Source organism: Anabrus simplex, chromosome 2, assembly GCF_040414725.1.
Source record: "Anabrus simplex isolate iqAnaSimp1 chromosome 2, ASM4041472v1, whole genome shotgun sequence".
NCBI classification, from domain to species: domain Eukaryota; kingdom Metazoa; phylum Arthropoda; class Insecta; order Orthoptera; family Tettigoniidae; genus Anabrus; species Anabrus simplex.
The window spans coordinates 185,024,572-185,049,356 of NC_090266.1; the positions used below are offsets into that span (position 1 = coordinate 185,024,572).

The following is a 24,785-nucleotide window of genomic DNA, read 5'->3' on the forward strand; positions in this document are numbered from 1 at the left end:
ACGTATAAGTTTGAGTGGTGTTTTTAAAGTAGGAAAGATCACAATATGTAGACAAGTCGGAATTCAAGAGGACAAATTGGGGCAAATATTCATTTATAGGAAGGGGAGTTAGGGATTGGAATAATTTTTGTTTTTGCTAGTGACTTTACGTCGCACCGACAGAGAGAGGTCTTCTGGTGACGATGGAATGGGAAAGGCCTGGGAGTGTGAAGGATGCAGCCGTGGCCTTAATTAAGGAACAGCCCCAGCATTTGCCTGGTGTGAAAATGGGAAACCACGGAAAACCATCTTCAGGGCTGCCGACAGTGGAATTCGCACCCACTATCTCCCAGATGCAAGCCCACAGCCGCGTGCCCATAACCGCATGGCCAACTTGCCCGGTGGAATCATTTACCAAGGGAAACGACGTTCAATAAATTTACAAATTCTTTGTAATCATTTAAGAAAAGGCTAGGAAAACAACAGACAGGGAATCTGCCACCTGGGCAACTGCTCTAAATGCAGATCAGTGTTGACTGATTGATGAAACTTACCGACAGGACTCATCTTGATGCATTAAAGGCATGCACTATTAGTATTTTAAGAATAAAGAGATGCTTTTCTTATAACATTTTTTGGTTTTATGTAATTTTAAATGATTTATTTAGGTGATAAGCCTGGTACTTTAATTATAACTTATTTCATGACTTCTTTACTTGTATGTAATTTTAAACAATGTATTTAGTTGTACTTCAATTATGAATTATTTAAAGTAAGATAATATTAAATATTTTATGTATATGACATTGCTTGCATTTCAATCATAAATCAATTAGAGTTTATTGTGAGGTGGTTAGATATCAAGTCCAAAAAATATGTGGTGGAATGTTTGCCCACTGAGGAAGAGAACAACAGAGGTTCGGGAAACATGTATGGTATTTAGCTGATACAGATTAAATCATTTTTTCGAGTACTGACAAGGCCAACTTACAAGTTTTAACATCGACTTTCACTGGTGTATTAGATTTAGGTCAATGTTGTTCTTGTTGTTGTTGCTGTTGTTGTTTGAGTCATCAGTCTATAGACTGGTTTTATGTAGCTTCCATGCCAGCCTATCCTGTGCTAACATTTTCATTCCTACATAACTACTGCATTCTACATCTGCTCCAATCTGCTTGTCATATTCATATGGTTTTCCGTGGTTTCCCCATTTTAACACAAGGCAAACGCTGAGACTGTACCTTAATTACGGCCACGGCCACTTCCAACTCCCAGACCTTTCCTATCCCATCGTCGCCATAAGAGCTATCTGTGTCGGTGCAACGTTAAGCCCATTGTAAAAAAAAAATAAAAAAATAAAAAATCTGAACAAGTCCTGGGTGTCTTAAGATGTGTCCTGTCACTCTATCTCTTCTTTTTGTCAAATTTAGCCAAACTGATCACCTCTCACCAATTTGATTCAGTATCTCTTCATTCGTGATTCAATCTACCCATCTCACCTTCAGCATTATTCTGTAACACCACATTTCAAAAGCTTCCATTCTCTTTCTTTCTAAGCGAGTTATCGTCCACGTTTCACTTCCATGCAGAGCCATGTTCCAGATGAAAGTCTTCAGAAACATCTTTCCAATTCCTATATCAATGTTCGAAGTGAGCAAATTTCCTTTCTTAAGAAATAACTTCCTTCCTTGGGCTAGTCTGCATTTTATGTCCTCCTTACTTTTGCCGCCGTTAGTCATTTTATTCTTGATTTACTAGTTTCACTTCCGTATTGATAGTTTACATATGTATAGACAAGAAAGGATTCCACCTTATCAATACAGATTTTATTGTAAGAATTAGCTTACAGGACCGGTTTCGACTTTAAGTAGTCATCATCAGCTGAACATGAATACCTTTACATATGTGTCAAGCATTAATTGGTATTGCCCTTTCTAAAGGGAGATGCCATAGGAAAGCATCATGTCTGTATGTCCAAATTGGGTATATTAAGTGTAAAATGATTATATATTCTAATTTTGGCATTCAGGTACTTGAGTATAAAGCTATCTTCTTCAGGACTAGAATTTGTCTATGAACCTTAACCTAAGCTTAAATCTAAGTTACAAATACATTAAACACATTAAAATACACAGTACATGTTAAAATCCATTAAATAATGAATATAAAACATTTCATGGAATTGGATGTGTGTGACTTGCATGTATCTACGTTCTCGTTTTTGAGTCCAATGTTGTAAATAATTCAGTACTTGCGTTCGTAGGCAATGCTGTAGTTCTCTTAAAAAGTCTTATTATTTGCTTAAATGATGTCTTCACTTGTATGTGTGGTGAAAAGCTTCTATTGTTAACAAAATCCAATTGTATAGACAGAGGTAAGTATGTGCAGCTGTGAGTGGAGTCTTGAATACGTATTGGAAGCAGATGTGGTCTTGGTCATACGTAAGTATTTCTTGATGCTGAGTTGAAGTGGTAGCTCCTTCCTCATCTATATCTATGTGTTAATATATACTATTGTTGTTGTCGTGGCTGGGTTGCGTTTGATCTGAGAGCATGGCGTGTACTGCGTGTAATGCCAAAAACATAATATACTGTATAATCATTTTACACTTAATATGCCCAACTTAGATACTCAGACATGATGCTTTCCTACGGCATCTCCCTTTAGAAAGGGCAATACCAATTAATGCTTGACACATATGTAAAGGTATTCATGTTCAGCTGATGATGACTATTTAAAGTCGAAACCGGTCCTGTAAGCTAATTCTTACAATAGAATCTGTATTGATAAGGTGGAACCCTTTCTTGTCTATACATAGTTATTTTATTACCCAAGTAACAATATTCGTTTACTTCCTTTAAGACTTCATTTCCTAATCTAATATTGCCTGCATCACCTGGGTTACTCTAGTCACGTCCTGGTTTGAGAACCATGGGCTACGGCTGAGTGGCCCAGTAAGTGGTCCTAAGAGTAGGGATACGAGTTGCTACGGAATGGGAGTGGGCAACTTGGACATATTCTGAGCCATGGCCCTCCTTGTGCTCAGGCGGCTAGGACTACACAATCCACCAGTTGTCCCTAACCTGTTAGAGGAAGAGATCCTCACATGGACTATGTGTAAGTAGGGTAGCATCCTGCTTCACAAATTTACCGAGCCCCGAACATTTTAAACAAGGCTTGGACCTATGGGAGTAATGGAGTCCCATGCCCATTTGACAGGCAAGAGTCTCCTTGGAAACAACTTGGAGAACAAAATGGAATTCGATGGGGAGCTATCAATATTAATGGGGCTTATGGAAGAAAGGAAGTAGAACTGGCTGAGTCAGCAAAGAGGATGCATCTGGATGTGCTAGGAGTAAATGGTATTCGAGTAAGGGGAGATAACGAGGAAGACGTAGGAGATTATAAAGTGTACTTGACGGGTGTTGAAAAGGGAGGACCGGGCGAGTTGGCCGTGTGCGTAGAGGCACGCGGCTGCGAGCTTGCATCCGGGAGATAGTAGGTTCGAATCCCACTATCGGCAGCCCTGAAGATGGTTTTCCGTGGTTTCCCGTTTTCACACCAGGCAAATGCTGGGGCTGTACCTTAATTAAGGCCACGGCCGATTCCTTCCAACTCCTAGGCCTTTCCTATTCCATCGTCGCCATAAGACCTAATCTGTGTCGGTGCGATGTAAAGCCCCTAGCAAAAAAAAAAAAGAAAAAAAAAGGGAGGGGCGGAGTGTGGTGCAGGGCTGTTCAACAGGAATATTATTGCACGCAACATAGTTTCCGGTAGGCACGTAAATGAGCGAATGATGTGGGTAGATTTGGCAGTTGGAGGAATTAGGGCGAGAACTGTCTCGATGTATTCGCCATGTGAGGATCCAGATGAGGATGAATTTGACGAATTTTGTGAAGCATTGAGTGATATCGCAGTCAGGGTCAACAGCAAGGATAGGATATTGCTAATGGATGATTTCAATGTGAGAGTTGGAAATACAACTGAAGGATACGAAAGGGTGATTGGTAAATGTGGGGAAGATATGGAAGTTAATAGGAATGGGAAGCGTTTGCTGGACTTCTGTGCTGGTATGAGTTTAGCAGTTCTGAATACATTCTTCAAGCATAAGGCTATTTACCGCGACACATGGGAGGGCAGGGATATCAGATCCGTAATACACTATATCTTAACCGACTTCGAATTCAGGAAAGCTGTTACGAATGTATGGGTTTTCTGGGGAATTTTCAATGATACAGACCACTATCTTATCTGTTAAGTAATTTAATTCACAGAGGCTTGTCGACTGAATGCTGAAAGGCAAAATAGTCTATAATGATCATGTATGTATGTATGTATGTATGTATGTATGATCCTTTAAGACTTAATTTCCTAATCGAATCTTACCTGCATCAACTGCCTTCGTTTGACTGCACTCCATTACCTTTGTTTTGGACTTATTTACTTTAATCTTCTACTCCTTAGCCAAGACTCCGTCCATACCATTCAGCAACCTCTTGAGATCTTCTGCAGTCTCAGATAAATGAACAATATCATAGGCAAATCTCAGGATTTTGATTTCCTCTCCTTGTATTGTGATTCCCTTTTGAAATTCCTGTTTGATTTTCTTTACTGCCTCTCCTATATATACATTGAAAAGGTGTGGGGACAAATTGCATCCTTGCCTCACTCCTATCTGGATTGCTGCTCTTTTTTTTCTTTTTTTTTTCTTTCTTTCTAAAGCCCTCGATTCTTATCACTGCAGACTAATTTTTACACAGACTGTAGAGAATTCTTCGTTCTTGGTATCTGATCCCGATCATCTTCAAAATCTCAAATAGCTTCATCCGATTAACATTATCGAATGCTTTTCCTAGATCTACAAACGCCATGTACGTGGACTTTTCTTTCTTAATTCGATCCTCTACAATTAGACGTAAAGTCATGATTGCTTCACATGTTCCTACATTTCTTCTGAAGCCAAACTGACCTTCTCCCAACTCAGCAGCTTCACTTTGTCTTTCCATTCTTCTGTAAATAATACGTGTTAAAATTTTGCAGGCATAAGATACTAAATTAATGGTGCGTTCCAGTCTCCCATCACAATTAGATTCTCTTCACCTTTTACACATTGTATTAAATCTTCTATCTCTTCATATATTCTTTCGATTACTTCATCATCCACTGAACTAGTAGGCATATAGACCTACACTACTGTGGTGGGCATTGGTTTGATATCTATCTTGACAACAATAATCCTTTCACTATGCTGGTGATAGTAGCTTATCCGCTGCCTTATTTTCTTATTCATTATTAAACCAACACCTGCATTTCCCCTGTTTGATTTTATGTCGATAATTCTGTAGTCGCCTGACCAAAACTCCTGTTCTTCCTGCCAACGTACTTCATTTATACCAACTACATCTAACTTTAGTGTATCCATCTCCCTTTTCAGGTTCTCTAACCTACCACAACGATTCAAACTTCTTTTATTTTTTATTTTTTATTTTTTTTGCTTTACGTCGCACTGACACAGATATGTCTTATGGCGACGATGGGATAGGTAAGGTACAGCCCCGGCATTTGCCTGGTGTGAAAATGGGAAACCACGGAAAACCATCTTCAGGGCTGCCGACAGTGGGGCTCGAAACCACTATCTCCCGATTGCTGGATACTGGCCTCACTTAAGCGACTGCAGCTATCGAGGTCGGTATTCAAACTTCTAACATTCCACACTCTGACTTGCAGAATGTCAGTATCCATGTCCCCACCCAGAGATCCAAATGTGGGACTATTTTACCTCCGAAATATTTTACCTGGGATGAAGCCATCATCAGTACAGCATTCATACAGAGAGAGATGCATGTCCTCGGGAGTTAGTTACGGCTGTAGTTTCCTGTTGCTTTCAGCCGTGTAGCAGTATCAACACAGCTAAGCCATGTTGAGTATTATTACAAGGCCATATCAGCCAATCATCTAGATTACTGCTCTTGCAACTTCTGAAATGCTGCTATGAATCATAATCAAATCAAACCATAATGGTTCAAGTAATAAATACCCAACTCACGTGCACACTTTTCAAATTCTTTGCGCTGTGACATCACACACTCTACAGCCAATCAGCGCTTGACCTACCTTTGGTGTAGCCTCCCTACTGGTGTGGAGATTAGAATCTGTTCTTCTAAATTATGGGGATGTATGCATGTACAGGAAGGGAGGGAGTTCCACATATATAATATATATATTGTTTTATGGACTCCTGAATGACAGCATTTTCTCACAGTAAAGATGGTAAAGCAATGTGGATAAGTGCAAGTAGCAAGATAGTTGTAGATGAGTTCTGGCTGTTCCTGTTATAATTTGCATAGTCTGACCAAGCTGGGTGTCAACAAGTCTGGTATGAATACTGTTAAGCCAAACTTAAGCACAACAGTCGGCCTAAGGATAAACCAGTCCAGGAGCTGAAGTACTTAGGGTGGAAGCAGACGAACTCCATGTTGCATCACGGAGTTTCCACAGAATGATCTTACTGGTTCTTACGTAGCCCATCCAAAAATTAAGTTTCCCTATTTCTTTTCTTGCAAACGTATTTACACAGGAAATATGAACATGTGCGACAGATCTATTACACAGCCATCATATACCGCAGGACAAGTCCCGCCTGATGTCAGTGGCACAGAAGCAGTGGCTTGTATTCTTCCTCCCGCCGCCTGTGAGGTTAAGTCTGTGATAATAATTCTAAGGAAATTATGACGGGCCATTTAAAACAAGAGGTGTGGAATGCTCAGTGCGGGTATCGTGCTGATCCATGGCAATGCTCGCCCATATATGACTCGGCGCTCAGCAACTGTTCTGCAGGAGTTCAGCTGCGACATGTTTAATCATCCACTGTACAGTCCCAATCTTTCTCCTAGTGATTTTAGTCTTTTTTGCACCTCAAGAAATTCCTGTCCTCCTGTCAGCATTTTCACACAGACAAAGACGAATGTCACACACTGGTTCCATTCCCAGGTGGCATTCTTCTACGATTCCAGCCTATAAAAAGTTGATCCCACAGAGTGACAAGTGTCTCAATTCTGGTCAAGATTATGTTGAAAAATAGCTCCAAACATTGCTGTGTCAGATGCCAATAAAGTGTTTTGCAAAACTGTGGGTTTTTAAAATAGGGAAACAATTCTGGATGGCTGTTGTATTTGGAAAGATTTCTGGATGGCCGTTGTATTTTGAAAGCTGTTTTCAACTGATATTCTTTGAAGCTGAGAGTTCTATCTAGGGTAACACTAAGATATTTTGGGCTTCTGTTGTGTATAAATAATCTGTTTTCAAAGTGGATCTTCAGTTCTTGGTTGGCTAGTTTACTGTTGAGGTGGAAAGTAGACACTTCTGTCCTAGCAGCGCTCAGGTCTATAAGACTGTCGACAGCTCTGAAGATAGCTTTGCAGAATTTCAAAGTTCTATCCTATCATCTCCATAAGACCTGTCTGCATCGGTGCAACAAAAACAAATAAGAAAAAAAAAACAGCATTAATTAAATGGACACTTTTCAGACATGGGATGATTTGCAGAGATGTTACTATTACAGCTAGCCTCCAGTGGTATAGGCTACTGTTAGGTCTATGAATTCTGCTGAAGTCTTCGCCTGGTTTTGGAAGCTAGCTTCTATACAGGCTGTCAGAGAGTGAGCCTGGTGTGTGTAGCTATGGTTGGGATGAAAACCAACCAGCATGATCGTTTGACTAATTCTGTTATATTATATTCAGAAACTTATAAATCATACTAAGTAAGGCAAGGGGTTGACAGCTTTGCGGTTTGTTTTTGGTTCACCTGGCTCTTTAGAAGGGCTACAATTTTTGCTCTTTTTAACTCTCAAAGAATGACACAAGTTTGAAAAATGTCAGTAAAGAACTTAGTGAGACACTTTCTCACAAAAAATGAAATGGCGTATGGCTTTTAGTGCCGGGAGTATCCGAGGACATGTTTGGCTTGCCAGGTGCAGGTCTTTTGATTTGACGCCCGCAGGCGACCTACATGTGATGAGGATGAAATTATGATGAAGACGACACATACACCCAGTCCCTGTGCCAGCGAAATTAACCAATGATGGTTAAAATTCCCGACCCTGCCGGGAATCGAACCCGGGACCCCTGTGACCAAAGGCCAGCACGCTAACCATTTAGCCATGGAGCCGGACACTTTCTCACAAATTTACCACAATGCAAAAGAAACTCTACGTGGATTTATCGAACACAGGGATTTTCCTGCTTTAATTTCTTCAAGATCTACCATGACTTCTTCAATGCTGAATGGTTTAGCATACTTGGATTCAGTATAACAGGCTGATTTGATATGGCCTTTGATTCTCTTTTAACCATTTTAATGATGCATGCTAAAAATCCCAGGGGGCTCTAGAGGTAGAAACCATCTGAGCAGCAACTTGGTTGGGGGTAGCAGCTTCATTTATGCTAACAAGCAATTTACCACCACCATGTTTTTGCAGCCGGGACCAATGTTTTCCACTTGATGTATGAAAGCCCAGAGATTCAACTGTCTCAGTCCACTTTTAACATCTTTCTACATCGACACTCTGTAACAGTTTATCAGCTATTTCGCGTTCGTTAATCTCACAGAATTCCTCTTACAGTACAGGTTTTCACATCTTCTCTGTTCAGCCAGGTATATATGCCTTAGCAAAGCCTCTGGGTATACATTTCTTTGCTGTTCTTATTATGGCTCCCACAAACTTGTAATAGTTTCAGCTTACAGGATGGATTCATCCTACACATCTGTCCAGGTTGTTTGCAAAAGTGGCCCAGCCAGTATTTTTAAAATTCCATCTAGGAAGGCAAGCTGAGCAATCCTGTAGAAATAAAGATGATCTTCTTACAGGGATGCTAGTGCCTGTTTCAGTTGAGCTAGATGGTACTGGCTGCACAGGAAATTCGTTAATCTGTTGTGATTTCTGTTGAAATCTAGAACAACCGAGTTCATAGGGAATACACTGATGCCAATGAAGTTACATTTGAAGAAGTACACAGGATGATAAATAAACTACACTGTCTCCAAGAAGCAAGGATAGAGAAATTCATCCTGAAATAGTGAAGCAGGGCCTATGGAAATCCTGCTACAAACAATTCTGTGTCAAGGAATAATAATAATAATAATAATAATAATAATAATAATAATAATAATAATAATAATAATAATAATAATAATAATAATAATAATAATAATAATAATAATAATCGGGGCTTTTTTTTCTGGAAAAAGAGGTGCTGGAATTCACAGGAGGGAAATTAAGGAAGAAGACATGGCATTTACAGAACATTTAAGAAAGCATGTAATTTTCATCTAAACCCACTTAGGCTACACTGAATTCAAAACAATTTTCAAATTTATGACATGTCATCATCCTCCTCAGTTCATTTTCTGGTCATGCTTTTTGTATCCATGGCTGAATGACGACCTTGTAACAACCAAGTTTTGACATACTTCGTTGGATCAAATACCGTCAAAGGAGGTCCAACAATTCTTATAAATAGTAATGAGGTAATGGTTTTCAGAGGCAAAGATGATCTTTCTGGAGTCACAATCAAGTTCATCTGAGAAAATCCCCTTTCTGACTCACTTGAAGATATAGCTATTGTGTTGAGAGTCCTCCGAATCCGAGAATCCCTGGGCATTTCTTCTCTGAATTTCAGATGATCTCTGAAGGCTCGAAAAGCTTCCCTTTCATTCAGTTGGAATCTTCTTGCCAGTGTGCCTGTTTCTGCTTCTCCATACAGAATATTTTCTCTTGAGTTTGCTGGCCAATTCTTAGAATCCAGAACTCTTGCACATCTTGACAGTTCAGTGTCTTCTTTGGAAAGTAATCTTTTCTGTAGAGAAGTTTTAAGTTGTTCACAGAAAGCATTCAGGGAGATTGGTCAATCATAAATTCTCTTTTTCTTATGCAATGGAACACCCTTAAACTGTAGATTTGCAGCTGCCTCAAGAGCTTTCTGATAGTAAGGCTCTGGAACAGACCTCCTCTTCTCACAAATATCAACAAGACACTCGATCTTGCTGTGGGCTTTGTAAAGATATGCATTTCTCTCCTGCTGTATTTCTCTCCTGCAGATCTAAGCTTAGTTCAGACAGTTCTTGCAAAGCGTCGCAAATTAATCCCAGATCCAAAATAAATTCCACAGATGTTATTTTCCTGTGAAGACATTCATAAGTGCATTTTTCCTTTCTGTCACAACCATCTTCTGAATTACCTCTTTCAAAATGAAGTACAAGTTCTTCAAAATCCTGCCAAACAGCCAAAACGGTTCTATAGCTGGATGCAACCCACCTTGTGGACAGAATTCTTCCAATTTTTAAAATCTGCATCTACAGTGTAGCTGCACATGACTGGAGCTGCCGTGCATTCTTTGGGTAGGCATGATACATAACATATAATTTGTCCATAAAACTCTTAAATCTATCTTTGCCAGAAACCTCTTTCACAACATCGTGTACTGATAATTCCAGTCTATGGCTAGCACAATGCCACAAAACAATGGCAGGATATCTGTCTTTGAAAAGTTTTAAAACTCCTCCACATACTCCAAACATTACTGCGGCACCAGAAACTAAATTTTCCTTTATAAAATCTTCTGTAAATCCTAGTGCTCCTATGGATGACATCACGCTTTTGTAAATTCCATTTGCTGTTACGTCATCTAACTCAATTAAATCAATTGAAAGGTGGACGGTTCTGCCATTTTTATTTCTTCAATGTACGTGAGAACATATACTATCAGAACAGACTTTTGACTTAGAGTAGTTGATTCGTCAAGAATAAGAGAGAACTTGCTCTTTGAATCAAGTACACTATTATTTAAAGTTAAAAACTTCATAACTGATCCATATTGAACTGAGAATCACAATGCTAAAAAGAGATATGTTCCACCTATTCAATACAATGATAAAATGTTGCACAAATTAATGTCACAACATGTTTAATTTGGTTTGGGACCGGTTTCGACACATATCTATGTCATCATCAGCTGATAGAAAAAACACGGTAAGAAGAATACAATTATCAAAAAACACACACACACACACACACGCACACACACACACACACGCACGCACACACGCACGCACACACGCACGCACACACGCACGCACGATACTTTCTTGAACAAGTGAACAATCGGAAGTTCATGTAGCACTTTTCCATGAAGATATTTTTGTGGAGATTGATAGCAGTGTGATGTTCTTGAGCACTCTTGCTGCAGAACAGGCAATTATCAACATCAATGAACAACAGTACTCTATATTGAGGGCAATCCAGACGAAACGCAACTAGAACTGGGACCAATATACAAAACAGCTACAAAGTGAGCAAAGAAAGAACAAGAATGAATACCGTATATCCTTGCTGCCCGCAAACCGGAAGAATGTTTTCGATTTCGATTGATTTTGATTCTCAAAATAACAAGGCAATATGCGATATTTCCTTTTCAATTAAGGTCATTTAGCACGGGAACAGTAAAAATAATATTTTAAAAATTCCTTAACCTGAAAAAAAAAAAATAATCATATTTCAAGGCTGAATATTTTTTAGAGATTTGTATCCACGAAGAGGTTCTGGAACACCGTTCCGGTGCGTCCCACCAGAAAAAAAGCAATAATAATAATAATAATAATAATAATAATAATAATAATAATAATAATAATAATAATAATAATAATAAAAGTATTCTCAGAAGTTGGGGATGGAGTGGGTTCATAAAGTAGCAGGATTAGCATGGAATACAAGGAAGATATATTCTCATTCAACAGTTCAATCTGATTTGATGAACCTTCTGATTCGATACAGACAATAACTGCACAAATCTATAAGAAGGGAAATAGGAAGAAATGTAACAAATATTATCAAAGTATTTGTATGATCAGTATTTCAAACAAAATGTTCACAGGCATTTTAGAAGAGAGAATGCATTAAGTGGCAGAAAGTAAGCTCCATGAAATTCAGTGCACTTTTATGCAAAGAAAGGATGTCAGAATCAGATATTGAGCATGTGTTAAGTAATTTTAAAATCCTACAGGTCAACATAACAAATGCTGGTATAGTACCTCAAATATGAACTGCAGTAAGTTTACTTTCAATGTAAGTCCTAATTAGTTACAGATGTACATATCACTACAAACATCACAGCCACACACATTATCGAAATAGCATCACATGTACTAAATATATGGGACTGTTGACCTCACAGGTACAAGTCTCTCACATTAAGCAACAGTATCTTTCAGAATTAATTACAATAAAACACATACCTTCGGCACAACTTGGAAGAACAATCAAACAGCTAAGCCTGCTTCCCGGATTATGAACTGCCATTCTGGTAGATCTTGTAAAGTTACTCGGTACTAGCAACTCACTGTGAGGTCAGTCTCGATAATTAAGAGAAGCTGAGCAATCCTGTAGACAAAGGTGAATAATTTAACACTGAAGAGCTTGTTAACTATCAACTAAGTAAAGAATCTTTGGAAAACTGTCTATTTTTCCAGCACAAATGATCAAGGCATTTGACAGTTAAAACCACACATATTGGGTCACATATCCAGTCAAAGAAGTTAAAAGAAAAGGTAAAAGAAGACAAAAATAGTTACCAATGAGGTTTGAAATTCCCTACAGACCACATGGAGTGATTATGTTAGGCAACAACCTAATCTAAGTGTTACAAGTTATTTAAGTTGAGCTACAGTTGTCTCAAACCAACTCAGGTAAAAAATATTATACAGCTCTCAATAGTAGTCCAGAATTTGCTATGTATTTAAAATACATTTATAACAAAGTCTTTAAACAAGAATAATTAGTAACCATCAGCCAGTAAATCAATGATCAAATTATCAATCAAAACATAGAAAATACAGAATAAGGTTAAAGCTCAATTCATGTAAGTTGGTACTGTCAAGATAAAAACCTAATTGCTTCCTGCAGAGCAACAAAATGGGCCTCTCTGACAAGAATCCTTCTGCAGTTTACCCTGCGTCTGGGCCTCCATAATTTATTGGGGAATAGGTAGAGTCAATGACCAACATGGAATTGGGAGGTTAGCTATGCTCAGTGGACTATGGCATAACTTGTATCCATTAGGCCTCAAAGGTTAAGACACTTCACATACATGCTGTTTTCAAAGTGACTTATGAAAGGAAAACCTTCCCCAGTAACATATATCACTTATCCAGGATTATGAGGTTCAAAGTCATTTTTTCTCTTGCATTCATAAGTTAATAAAAATAGTTACCAAAGTGCTTTGGAATTTCCCTACAGACCAGATGGAGAGAGTATGTTAGGCAAAAACCTCATCTAAGTGTTACAAGCTATTTCTGTTGTAGTGCTGGTACTCGAATCACGCGCACAGCGTGGCTTGTATCCACTTCTCACCGGCAGAGCTGGCCAGGTTACCAGCTGACACTCCATGTCACCGCTCAAGACCCTATATATGCGAGTGGGCTGGGGGAGAAAGCAGTCAGTCGTCCAACCGCTAGCTACACCTTACTTCAAAAGCGCAGAGGATGCTCTGTATAAGCAGCTTACTGAACAAGTGGACTGAAGCTAGCTCGTGAGGTTTCTATCTCTGGACTCCCGTGGGGGTTTTCTTGCCTGTTACCCTATTGGGCGCGTTCCAGGTGGCAGATAGGGGTCCCTCCGGACTTGTCTGAAGGGTCTGAGGGAAATAAAATACCCTCTCGCGGACCGAAAACAGAAAACGTCGAGGCAGTCTGATTGTTACTAGCCCTAGTCAAGGCTTGGAAGTGGAAACCTAACCCACACATGCTAGAGAGGCATCCATGTTACCTCCACATGGATGATACGGTGGTTCAGGTGAAGTGGGTGCTGGTGATCGAGATGAAAGCTCACTGTGGTGTGCTGCAACCAACACATCACTTTGCCCTACGTAGCCTGAACGAGCCGTGGGTTGGGAATGGGGTGAACCCAACCTAGGGAGAACCCATGGCTGTGAACTCAGTCATGGGAATGCCAAGTGGGAACCATGTTAATAGGTCTACTGAAGGTGGAACAAACCTGGTCGGGTTCGGGCCAGGGGCAGACTGCTGGATGGACGGCTGAGGGGTGTGGCGCCTGCTACAGAGAGCCTGAGTTGTGGGAGGACAATGTCTGCCGGAATGCCTCATCATGGATGGTGAGAACGCCGCTCAGGACCCTAGAAGGGGCAAAAACCCTACGTCATATGGAACCATGGACATTCCAAATGAAACACCTAAACAAATACCACGGGAAGCTATGGAAGCTCCAGAAGAGCAGGTCCAGTGGCACGCCCAAGAGGAGAATATGGAGACAGAAGTCCCAGTAGGGCAGGCTGAATCCAAATCTAAAGAAGAAACGGAAGAAGCAACAGGAAAACAGACTTCTGGACAAAAGGAAACAGGAGATTTCATTGAGAAAGACCTGGAGATATCGGCATCGAAATTAAATAGGGTGCATATAGATAGACCCCCTCGCACAAGTGCCTACTACAAGGAAAAGAAGCCAAGATAGCAGCTGGGACTTGGGTGGAGAAGAAGCCAAGGAACAGGGATCGGCGAGACACTATGCCAATGACTACGCCCAAAAAGGCCAAGGTCGGAGGAAAGCACGCCATCAAGTTCGGCTACAAAACCACCCTCCAAGAAACAGAAGGAAGAAAAAGTCATGTCCTTTTCGGAAAGACTATCCTCAGTTAGGGTCGCAATAATATGCAAGACCTTTCCAGATGGAAAACTCAAGGAAGAAGACATGACTGAATTGTCATCTGCTCTGATAGCACAAATGAAGCCACTGTCAGACGGATGTCTGCCAGGCTTCCTTGAGTCACCAAAGCTGGAAAGTAGAGATATGGTACTGATCTGTGCAAATCCAGAAACGAAAAGTTGGCTGGAACAGACAGTATCATATTGTAACCCATGGAAAGGGGAGACCCTAGAGGTGGCGGACACAAAAAAGGTGCTGAACACGACCAAGTTCCCACCTCCTTTTGACAAGATGAAAGTGGAGGATGTTCTTGTAAGAATCAATCAGTACAATACCAAACTTCTAACGCAAGAGTGGAGAGTGCTGAATGCCACTTCAATCGACAAGACAGGAAGGACAGTCGTTTCAGCCCTCGGTGAAAGAGACTTTGAAGAGGAAGTTCAATTCCAGTGCTACTGACATGGCCCTTATTCAAGAGCCTTGGGAATCAAAGGGCAGAGTAGCAGGACTGTCAGAATCTGGAGGTAAGCTGATGTACAATACAACATCGGAAATACCCAGAACATGTTTTCTTGTGAACAGCAAACTAAAATTTCTTATGTTGCAGGAACACTGTTCACGGGACTAAACCGTGACCAAGGTTAAACTTGGAAATTGGGAGGGACCCAGAGAAATAACAATAGGCTCTGCATACCTCCCTCAACTAATCTGCCCCTATCAGAAAAAGTTGAGAGCCTAATTTGCAATGCAAAGAGGAAAGGCGAACACCTAGTCCTTGGAGCAGATGCAAATTCACACTACACGACATGGGGCAGAACGAACTGCAATGCAAGAAGTGAGTCTTCACTAGAGTTTATTACTGGAACTGAGTTGACGATACTAAACCTAGTAAACAAACCTACATTTATAAATAAAAATCGTAGGAAGGTAATAGATATTACACTAAGCACTACGCATATTGCAAACTTTATTAAAGACTGGAAGGTGCTGGAGGAACCATCATTGGCAGACCACCAGCACATCCAATTTGCAATAGATGCGAGACTATGTGGGATTGAGATGTACAGAGACACAAAAAGAACTAACTGGGATAGATACAGAGAAGTTCTAGGGAAGGCTGTACAAAAAATTCAACTAACGTGAGAGGAGAGAAAGAATTGGATGAGGCAGTGGAACTATTAGAAGAGGCCATTATAAACACATTCCATGACAACTGTCCTCTCAAAGAGAAGAAAATCACCAAAAAAGTAAGGTGGTGGAACAAAAAACTAGCCAAAATGAAAAAAGAGGTTAGGATGTTGTATACGGAGGTCGAGTCATAAGTCAAGGCAACAATTTTTTTTCTCGCGAACAGGAGACAACACGGAAAATCTAAGATATGCCTTTGGAAATGTATGGTATGTACTTGCGTATGATGCCACTAGATGGTGTATGTAAAAACAGTGTGGGTCTAAGCATGACCCCAAATTCAGTGTGTGAGTGACAGCGTCACAAAATGGAAGTCAACAAGCAGGAGCAACAATCGTATATTAAAATAGCAGTTCTAGGCAGCAGAAATGCACACCAATGCCATGCAGAGCTGCGGGAAGCATTAGGTGTGTGACTATGATCTAATCCCCCAAAGTCAAGAAGCCATTACGTGGACAACGGTTTGCTAACATTAGCTAGCATTTTGGAGAGAGGTGTCACACTTTAGCGATACACATGCAGCAAATGCTATTTAGAGCTTGCCCCACCGCTGGCAACGCACAGTGGAAACCTTGGGTGATTATTTCGAAGGTCTGTAACCAGTGGAGACCTGTCCTTTGTACGTAGTCTTGTATATTTGCTGTCTATACCATAATAAAACAATGTTTGCCAATGGCCTGTGTTCTGTCAGTTTCCGACGAGAATCTCCTGCAGTCAGAATTTGTCTTGTGGCACTATGCATAAGTACATGCCCTATATTTCCAAATCCATATCTTAGATTTTTCGTGTTGTCTCCTGTTAGCAAGAAAACAAATAGTCTTGAATACTTTACTACCACCACTATGCAATTTCATAAAAGGACAGGCTAGAAAGAGTTCATATATATGGATTGGCACAATCAGAGTGCTGGAATGCACAAGGACCCAATCTACAACACTGTAAAATTAACAGAGTAATAACAGAGGAATTTCTACACATGCCTTCTGATCATATGATACCTAAGTACAATTCTGAAAAACCGTTTGAGACCCAGATAATAAAAAAAAAAAGAGTGGGATATCAACAAATGGAATACTGAAAAAGAAGATATAGTATAGTGGACTGATGGCTCAAAGACTATGGATGGCACAGGAGAAGGGATCGACGGGGTAAGACCTGAGAGATCAATCCAGATGAACCTGGGCAAACACACTACAGTCTTTCAAGCTGAAGCGATAGCTATCACAACATGTCTTGAAGAAAATCTTAAAATGAACTATAAGAATAAGAACATTTTCATTTTTACAGACAGCCAAGTGGCCAATAAGGCACTAGAAGCAGTCCAGATAATATCCAGAATTGTCTGGTATTGCCATTCACTTCTCCTGAAGCTCTCAAAGTACAACATTGTCAAAATAATATGGGTACCAGGGCATGCAGGTATAGAAGGAAATGAAAAGACAGATAAACTGGCCAGGAAAGGGGCAGAAACATATTTTGTAGGCCCAGAACCTGTATGCAGGATTTCCTATGGACAAGCCCGACAACTACATAGGAAAAAGGGTACAAAAGAAACAAATGGAAAAATACTCCAGGATGCAGGCTTGCAAAGGAATTGATAAAAGGACCATACAAGAAGCATACTAAAGAACTGCTCAAACTCAGCAGAGAAAATATAAGAAAGGTAGTAGGACTGTTGACAGGACACTGCCATCTGTAAAAAAACATCTACATAGAAATGGAGTAATAAGAGACAATATTTGTAGGAAATGCAATGAAGCAGATGAATCTACTGAACACATACTTCTCGAATGTGAGGCCCTGGGTGGAATCAGACTCTCCACTCTAGGACTACCAGGTGAAGAGAGAGAAAAAATCCAAGAAGACCCCAATATGAACAACCTGCAGCTTTATGAAGGGAACAGGTATATCTAGGTGGGAATGAAGGAAAAACATGGTAGCAAAAGATCTTAGAGGTCGACACTAATTAGGAACGAATATTTAGAGGCCCAATGAAGAAGAATAATAAGAAGAAGAACAACTCTGGACTCGCTGACATCTCTCCAAACTTTACATTCTCAAGTCTTCAGCTCCTGAATGAGCACTTCGACTTTGCACGTCAGTTGCTATGCAACATTTCTCCCTCAGCGAGTCTTCATTTAGTTTGTGTACTGGCAACATGAGGATACTTCTATCTCAAAAACCAAAGATGTTACAGACATGGAAATTTGTATTTGGAATTTTCGTTCAAGTAAATAAAACATGTAATCTTTTGTCTTTAGGGCGTAGAGATGTGGCGACCCCATCGCCCAGTGGGCAACCACTGCAATCAGCCTCTCGAGTATTGGTGGGTAAACCACAGACTTAACTGACATGAGGAAATGTGTGTCAGACACTGACCATCTAGTGCATAACAAAGTATCAACGCGAAGATCCATGGTAGGTCTAGCAAGCTAGTGGTAGTGTCTTCGAAATGCTTTCAACAATCAAACGAGCCTCGGGTGGAGACCAAAAATAATACCGAAACTGACAAGGTCTTCGAGCAGATATTGCAGGTATGACGTTCAACATGGCTCTGATGAAAGACAGATATGTCCGAAGAACAATGTAAGAATTGGGACTACGAATATTTTGACCCTGACTGGAAAAACTGAAGAACTTATCGATATGATGAAGAGGAAAAATCTATCCATATTGGGAATGAGTGAAACAAAACGGAGAAAGGCAGGTAGCAAGATTCTCAGAGATGGCTACAAATTAGTATGGAGTGGACGCGAGGAAGAGGCCAGAAATGGTGTAGCTTTCCTGATAACATAAGACATGGACACCATTACCAAAGTATCCTATAAGAATGATAGGATCATTAAATTATCAAAATCAAATCAAAACAAAATCTCTTTATTTGCAAATGAGGTGTCTACCTCGGTGGCAAATGGTATACTAAAATACATTATTGTCAAGCACTAAATTTTAAATTAACAAGAGACGAAGAAAATTTTCCTAGAATACAATATTATACAATTTACGCTAATAATTTTTTCTATTAAACACACACATCATCCTTAATAAATTTATATTGTTTACAAAATTCTACTTATAATATCTCCTGGACTTACAAACATAGTCAACTCATATACAGTATGTGAAATTACTTCTAATAATACTATACAACTGGTATAAGATTAAAGTTAACACTGTATTCATTTACATATTTATATTTTACCCATTTTGGAACCTAAGTAGCATAACGACCAGCTGCGTCTTAACCAGAGCCCCTTTTGCCACCACTTTTCAGAGTTCCTGAAGGGCCTTCACAGCTACCGTAGCGGTCCCAGGGCCCTTGAAGTCCCCACTGTACTTCACCCCTACAGGCAGTCCCCTACTTCGGCTGTCCTAACTCCATAGACCAGGGGATGGAATTCATTTTATCACACACTTTGCTATTAAACTCTCCAGTATTTTACAAACAATACTGGTCAGGATGATTGGTCTGTAGTTCTCTGGTTTCCTTTTATCACCCTTTCCTTTATAAATTGGTATTATTATAGATTCCTTCCATTCCTTTGGTATTACACTATTATTTATGACATAGTCAAAGAGAAATTTTAAATAAGGCACTATGTACCACCCCATTTTCTTTAATACCTCCCCAGTAATATGATCACTTCCTGCTGCTTTTCCTTGCTGAAGCAGTTAGATTTCTCGGAAAATATCTTCATTTGTGAATGAGAAGTTTCTTGTTTCCCTATGTGTCTCTCCCTCTCTATCTTCTGTTACGGTTGCCAACTCCTGATAATCTTCTACTGAATCTCTGAATTCTCTACTAAATAGATCTGCTTTTTCAGTATCTGTTAAATAGTGTTCACCCCCTTCTCCCACCATTGTAGGAATTTGGATTTCTTTTCCTTTTTGATTCCTGATATATATGAATACAGCTTTTTCCATTTCCCTTTGTGGTCATTACCCTCTTGAAGTATGCCATTCATATAATTCTCTTTTGCTTCCTTTTTCACTCTATTAAGTTCCCTCATTAGCTGTTTTCTAGTTTCTCTATTCTCCCTACCCTCTTTGATTTTCCTGTTTACTATTCTACATTTTCTTTTTAAATTTCTTATTTCCCTTGTATAATAAACAGGGTCTGAGGTCATTTTACCCTTCTTAACAGGTACAAATCTCTTCTCTCCTTCCCAAATGATTAATTTAAATTTAGCCCAAAGTGTATCCACATCATTCCCTTCACTTATCCAACAACTGAACTGTGATTTAAGGTAAGTCCCAAATTCATCAACTTTAGTTTATCTGTATAATTTCTTGTCTTGTGTGACCCTCTTATTAAGCATTTTTGGTACGAATCCTACATCCATTATTACAGCCTTATGGTCACCTACTCCTTCAATTACCTCAGTTTTATCAACAATTTCCCATGGTTTAACCGAGAATACATCTAGCAAGTTATTGAGACGAGTCGGTTCTTGTACTACTTGAGTATAACCTCCCTCCCAAATTAACTTATTTGCCAGTTTCTGTTCATGGGCTTCACTTGCAGCTCCATTCCATTATATATGCAGCTGGAGTCCACAAATTTCACGGTAGTGCAGGTATATGCACCACAGGTTGGATGTAGAACTCAAGAGAAGGAATAATTCTGTCAAGATCTAGAAGATATAATTGATGAAGAAAATGTCATCATCATTGGGGACTTAAATACACAAGTTGGGACAGACAGACTTGGTTATGAGGAAATCATTGGACCACATGGGTTTGGGAACAGAAATACAGAAAGCGAAGAACTGCTTGATTTGTGCAGAAGAAATGGATTGATCATCAAAAATACCTTCTTACAAAAACAAGACCTCCACAAGATAACAAGATATAACAAGATATCGACTATATCATCACTAACACAGGAGGAGGGAAATATGTAACTGATGTCAAAGTTATCCCCAATGAGAGTATAGACAGTGATCATAGATTATTGATTGCAGACCTAAATCATATGGCTAACACAACCCCGAAGGAAAGAAAAAGAAAACATAAAGTGAAGACTTGGAAATTAGAAGCAGCCAAGCTGAAGGAAGAATATAAAATAAGGATACAGAGACACTTACCAAAAGTGGAAATGAATACAGTAGAAGAAGAATGGAAACTTTTTAAGGATACTTTGGTGGGTGAAGCTAAAGACCTGTGTGGAGTAACAGAATCGACCATGAAAGAAAGAGAGACACCTTGGTGGAATGACAGAGTCAGATTGGCTATAAAAGAGAGAAATTGGGCAAAAAAAGATGATAGACAAAGAAACGCAAAGAGATGCACAAGATCCAGGTGGCCAAGAAATAATTAAGCTACAGGTACTCTACAGGGCAAAAAAAACTTACAGCTAAGACGATAGTAAGAGAAGAGAAAGAGAAAAAATGGAATGAGTTTGTGGAAAAGTTGGAAGAGGACAGCAGAGGAAACAAGAAACTTCTTTACAGAGTAATTTAAAACCAGCAAAATAACCTAGAAGACATCAAGGTAATAGAGCAGGACAGTGGATCAGTAGTACGAGAGGAAGATGGAATCAGGAGAGAATTCAAGACCTTCTTTGACAAGCTCCTGAATGGAGAGGCATCAAATGTAATTCAAAACAGAGAAGAATCTGAAAAAAGTGAAGAGCCCAGTAAAAATATGGAGCCACCAATCACATGGCTGGAGATAGAGAAGAGCCTTAAAAGTATGAAGAAAGGAAAAGCTGCAGGAATAGATGAGTTAAGTGTGGACATGTTAAGAGCAGGAGGAACCCCAGCAATCCAATGGCTATATAGACTCCTAAATGTAGTATGGCAGAAACATACCATCCCAGAAGGCTGGAAGAAAGGTATAATTGTACCTATATTCAAGAAAGGCAGCAGACGGAAATGTACCAACTACCGTGGCATCACTCTACTCTCTCATGGACTAAAAATTCTGGAAAAAATTATAGGGAACAGACTACGAGAAATTGTAGAACCACTTTTAGAAGAGGAACAATATGGCTATAGGCCTGGAAGATCAACAACAGATCTTATATTTGCTGTCAGGATGCTGATGGAAAAACATTGAGGAAAAAGAGAAGCCTTTATATCTACTGTTCCTTGACATCGAAAAGGCCTATGACAGCATACCAAGGGAGCTTATTTGGGAGTGCCTGAGAAAGCTTGAAATTCAAGACAGTCTAATTTCAAAAGTTAAGGTGCTTTACGAGAAAACCAGAAGCTGTGTACAAGTCGGTTCTGGACTGTCAGACTGGTTTGAGACAAAAAGGGGAGTACAACAAGGTAGTGCTTTGTCGCCCCCTATTATTTATCACTGTAATGGATACCATACTAAAGGCACTAAAAGAAAAGGGGCAACAAGACTTTAAAGCATTTGCATTTGCAGATGATGTAGTAATTTGGGGTAACTCAGAGAAAGATGTAGAAGAGAGACTGCAGAAATGGAGTCAGGAGTTTGAGAGATATGGATTAAACATCAACAAGGCTAAAACGGTGGTGTTGAAGGTACAGAAGGGTGACAATCAGCCAGAAATCATGCTAAATGGCACTAAGTTGGACAGTGTCACAGAATTTAAGTACTTGGGTAGTATAATGTTCAAGGATAACTTAGCTAAATATGAAGTAAACAGTCAAATCAGCAAAACAATACATTTTTACCTCCAAGTAAGACAGCTACTCTGGGATAAACAAGTACCACTCAAAACCAAGATGACACTGTACAAATCATACTACACCCCTATCCTCACATACAGCCTGGAAACCGCTACATTAACAAGAAAGGACAACTCGAAACTCCAAGCAGCAGAAATAAAGTTCCTACGCACAATGATCCAGAAGACGAGGGATAAAATCAGGAATGAAAATTCAGAGAAGACGTAGGACTAGAAGACTTCTTACTCCAGAAGATCCAAAAGGCAAGACTGAAGTGATCTGGTCATGTGAAAAGAATGAGTGCCAACAGGTCTGCAAGAAAGGAGTATGAAAGAGAAATCAGGGGAAAGAGACCAGTGGGCAGACCTAGAGAAAAATGGACAGATCTAGTGAAGAAGGATGTAGAGGAAAGAGGTCAGGATTGAGAGCGGATTGTGAACGAAGAATGGTTCATGGACAAAACAAAATGGAAGGGGCTCGTATACCAAACCTGGGAAACAGGAGTTGGTCGATGATGATGATGATGATGATGATGATGAATCTTTTGTCTTTGGAAAATCCACTTAAGGGGGCGAATGAATTAAAAAAATTAGTTGAATTCTTTGTATGAGGATACTTATATACAAAAACTAAAGATGTTACACACGTGAAAATTTGTATTTGGAATCCCCTTTAAAAATAAAGAAACACGCATTGTTTGGAGGGGGGGGGGGATACTTAACGGGCTGGGGTGAAAAAGGATTTGAATTCTTATAAGAACACTTATATCTCAAAATCTGAAGATGTTAGAGGCATGAATTTGGAATCTTCTTTCAAAGTAAAGAAACAAGGTTCGTTTGTCTTTGGAAAATCCACTTAAGGGGGGTGAACGAATTGGAAAATTAGCTGAATTCTTTGCATGAGGATACTTATATCTCAAAAGCTAAAAATGTTACAGACGTGAAAATTAGTATTTGGAATCTCGTTTAAAAATAAAGAAACACGCATTTTTTTTTCTTTTCGGAAAATTGACATAAGGTGTGTGGGGTTGAAAATAAATAAGGAGTTGAAATATGTTTATGAGGATACTTTGTCTTAAAAACTGAAGCTGTTAGAGATCGGGCCAGGTAGGAAGACATCTGGGAGCGCATGCGCACTTTGGACTATCTCGCGTAGCGTATCCCCTCCTAACAGAGCTCCTGCTACAAGGACAGTTCAGTGCATAAGTTAACACTCAGCTGCAGCGCTCTCCTTTCTAATTTCCCGTTGAGTAGAAACTGTGGTTAGTGGTAGTGTACGTTAGGCCTATCTGTAACAGTCTGGAAGGCGTTAAAAGTAGCCTGCATTGTATGGTGCTAAAGAGTCAGACTCGTGCAGCAATCTTGAACATTATAGAGTATAGACTTTATGGAAAGGGAAGCAATGGAAGAAAAGTTCGTGATAGATTGTAAAAAAAAGTGCAGGAAAGAGTAGCAGCAGCTATTGGAGTGTCAGAAAGTTCTTTGGTACGGATTAAGAGCGAAAAACGAAAGAATTAGGAAAACCTATGGATAGTAGTGTTTGAAACACCAAACAAAAACCGAATGCGCACAAAGAATATTACTGGATTGGACGACTTTGACGAAGGTGCCGTACGTCTTATTGTTAGCAATTTTTATTTAGATGAAAAATGTTTACCGACAGTTTCAAAAATTCGTGCAAAGTTAGGTAAAGACTTAAAGTACAAAGGATCCAATACTAGTGTCAAGCGAATTCTTCGATCATTAGGATATCATCAGAAAAAACTAACACTAACAAGCGCATCCTAATGGAAAAACATGACGTTAAATACAAAAGGTTTGTTTATTTAAAAAATACCCAGTATCGGGTGGAGGGTAGTTGTACATGCTGGCGGTGAAATGGGTTTCATCGAGAACTGTCTGCTAATCTGGAAGTCTGGCAGCAAGAGTGGCGACTACCACGATGACATGAATAGTGACTTTTTTTAAAAGAGAATGAAAGATATGAAAGATAACTTCCACCTCGCAGTGTTCTCGTAATTGACTACTCGTCATATCACAACAAGGAAGTAGATCGTACTCCAACCTCCAGCTCACGTAAAGTGACGATGATCTCCTGCCTAGTGAATAGGAACATTCCACACCGTGAGACGATATACGAACACGAGCTTTATGAGCTTATCAAATTGCACAAGCCAGCACACAAAACCTACGTCCTAGATGAACAGTACGGACACTCGGTAATTCGACTGCCCCCATATCACCCTGAATTAAACAGTACTGAAA

At 39.6% G+C, this 24,785-nt stretch overlaps 1 protein-coding gene across 10 annotated transcripts in view; it reads right to left on the bottom strand.

Moving 5' to 3' along the window:
* Window positions 1–24,785, bottom strand: part of LOC136863993 (glutamine amidotransferase-like class 1 domain-containing protein 1) — a 717,178-nt gene that overhangs the window by 255,301 nt on the left and 437,092 nt on the right. For all 10 annotated transcript variants that reach the window (XM_067140477.2, XM_067140475.2, XM_067140473.2 and 7 more), the window contains one exon: window positions 12,268–12,412. In XM_067140477.2, coding sequence (XP_066996578.2) covers window positions 12,268–12,331 — 64 coding nt within the window. In that variant the 5' untranslated portion in view covers window positions 12,332–12,412. The remainder of the gene's footprint in view (window positions 1–12,267; window positions 12,413–24,785) is intronic.